Here is a 1379-nt window from a genome sequence, read left to right on the forward strand (position 1 = left end):
GCATGACCGCCTCTAGCCCGAACGCAAGTCGGAACAGGGTCGACTGGATACTCATCTTAAAACTTGTCTGATATGCCCAAAGGGCACTTTATAATTTTGTATCCCAGTCTATCTGGTTTGCGTTGATGTTTTTCTTCAAGATATTATGTTAGGAATGACACTCGGATCATATAGTACATTAGATTAAATAGAAAACAATAATATGAAAATATAGGAGCGGAGAAATAAATGACACGAGTATTTACGTGGTTCGACTAAATTAGCCTACGTCCACGGAAAGGAGAGTGATTCCACTATAAGAAAATGTAACAGAGAGTTTACAACAATTAGAGAAATTATTCTCTAATTAAAGCCAACACCCAAGAGAATAACCTCACAATTCTCTCATAAGAATTCTCTAAAATGGTGTTTCCCAACTCTCTAATTCTCTCAAATCTCACAAGCCTACAACTCTTGGTGGTCCTCATTTTCAAATGACTAAGGCTGCATTTATATATATATAGCCTTCACTTCATTAACTTTTGCATGATAATGATGCATGCATGGGTCTTTATATATATAGCCCTCACTTCACTAACTTTTGCATGATAATGATGCAAGCATGGGCCTTTATATATACTTCATGCAGGTCAGAGATGTGGCTTTTCATAAACCACAAAAATTAATTCAAGTCATTTAACAAATCTCCACTTTGACTTGAATTTTATAGTAGTCTCACTCCACCTTTGCCAGATAACTCAATTATCGGCAACACCAATCAAATTCAAGCAATGCTTGAACTTGATTCTTGGAAGAGGCTTCGTCAACATATCTGTGGGATTTTCATAAGTTGAAATCTTTTTCACTAAGATATCACCCCGTGAAATAACATCATGAACAAAGTGATACTTGATATCGATTTGCTTAGTTCTTTCATGGAACATCTGATCTTTAGTCAAATGAATGGCACTTTGACTATCACATAAAATGTCGATCTTGTCCGAACAAGAACTGAGCTCCCCAAGTAAGCCTCTTAACCAGATCCCTTCTTTAATCACCTCTGGCACTGCAATGTACTCCGCCTCTATCGTTGATAACGCAACCATGGGCTACAACGAAGCTTTCCAGCTAACAGTACTTCCACCCAGAGTGAATACATACCTTGTCAGTGATCTTCTTTTATCCAGATCACCAACATAGTTAGAGTCAACATAGACAACTAGAGAACTACTACTCTTGCCAAACTCTAGATAAGCGTTTAAAGTCCCACGCAAATATCTTAGAATCCATTTCATTGCATTCCAGTGTGATTTTCCAGGACAAGCCATGTATCTGCTGACCACACTCACAACATGTGAAATATCTGGACGCGTACAAACCATAGCATACATCATGCTACC

The 1379-nt window shown here is 37.9% G+C and overlaps 1 protein-coding gene across 1 annotated transcript; it reads right to left on the reverse strand.

Annotated features, from left to right (window-relative positions):
- Positions 1-737: 737 nt before the first annotated feature.
- Positions 738-1085, reverse strand: LOC147849904 (retrovirus-related Pol polyprotein from transposon TNT 1-94). The gene has a single exon (XM_087337278.1). It carries the CDS (start codon positions 1083-1085, stop codon positions 738-740), a length of 348 nt encoding a protein of 115 aa, XP_087193404.1.
- Positions 1086-1379: the final 294 nt, after the last annotated feature.

This window comes from Azolla caroliniana, unplaced genomic scaffold, assembly GCF_043228905.1.
Source record: "Azolla caroliniana isolate FFs.n. ecotype wild unplaced genomic scaffold, voAzoCaro1.0.p SCAF_22, whole genome shotgun sequence".
In the NCBI taxonomy this organism is placed as follows: Eukaryota; Viridiplantae; Streptophyta; class Polypodiopsida; order Salviniales; family Salviniaceae; genus Azolla; species Azolla caroliniana.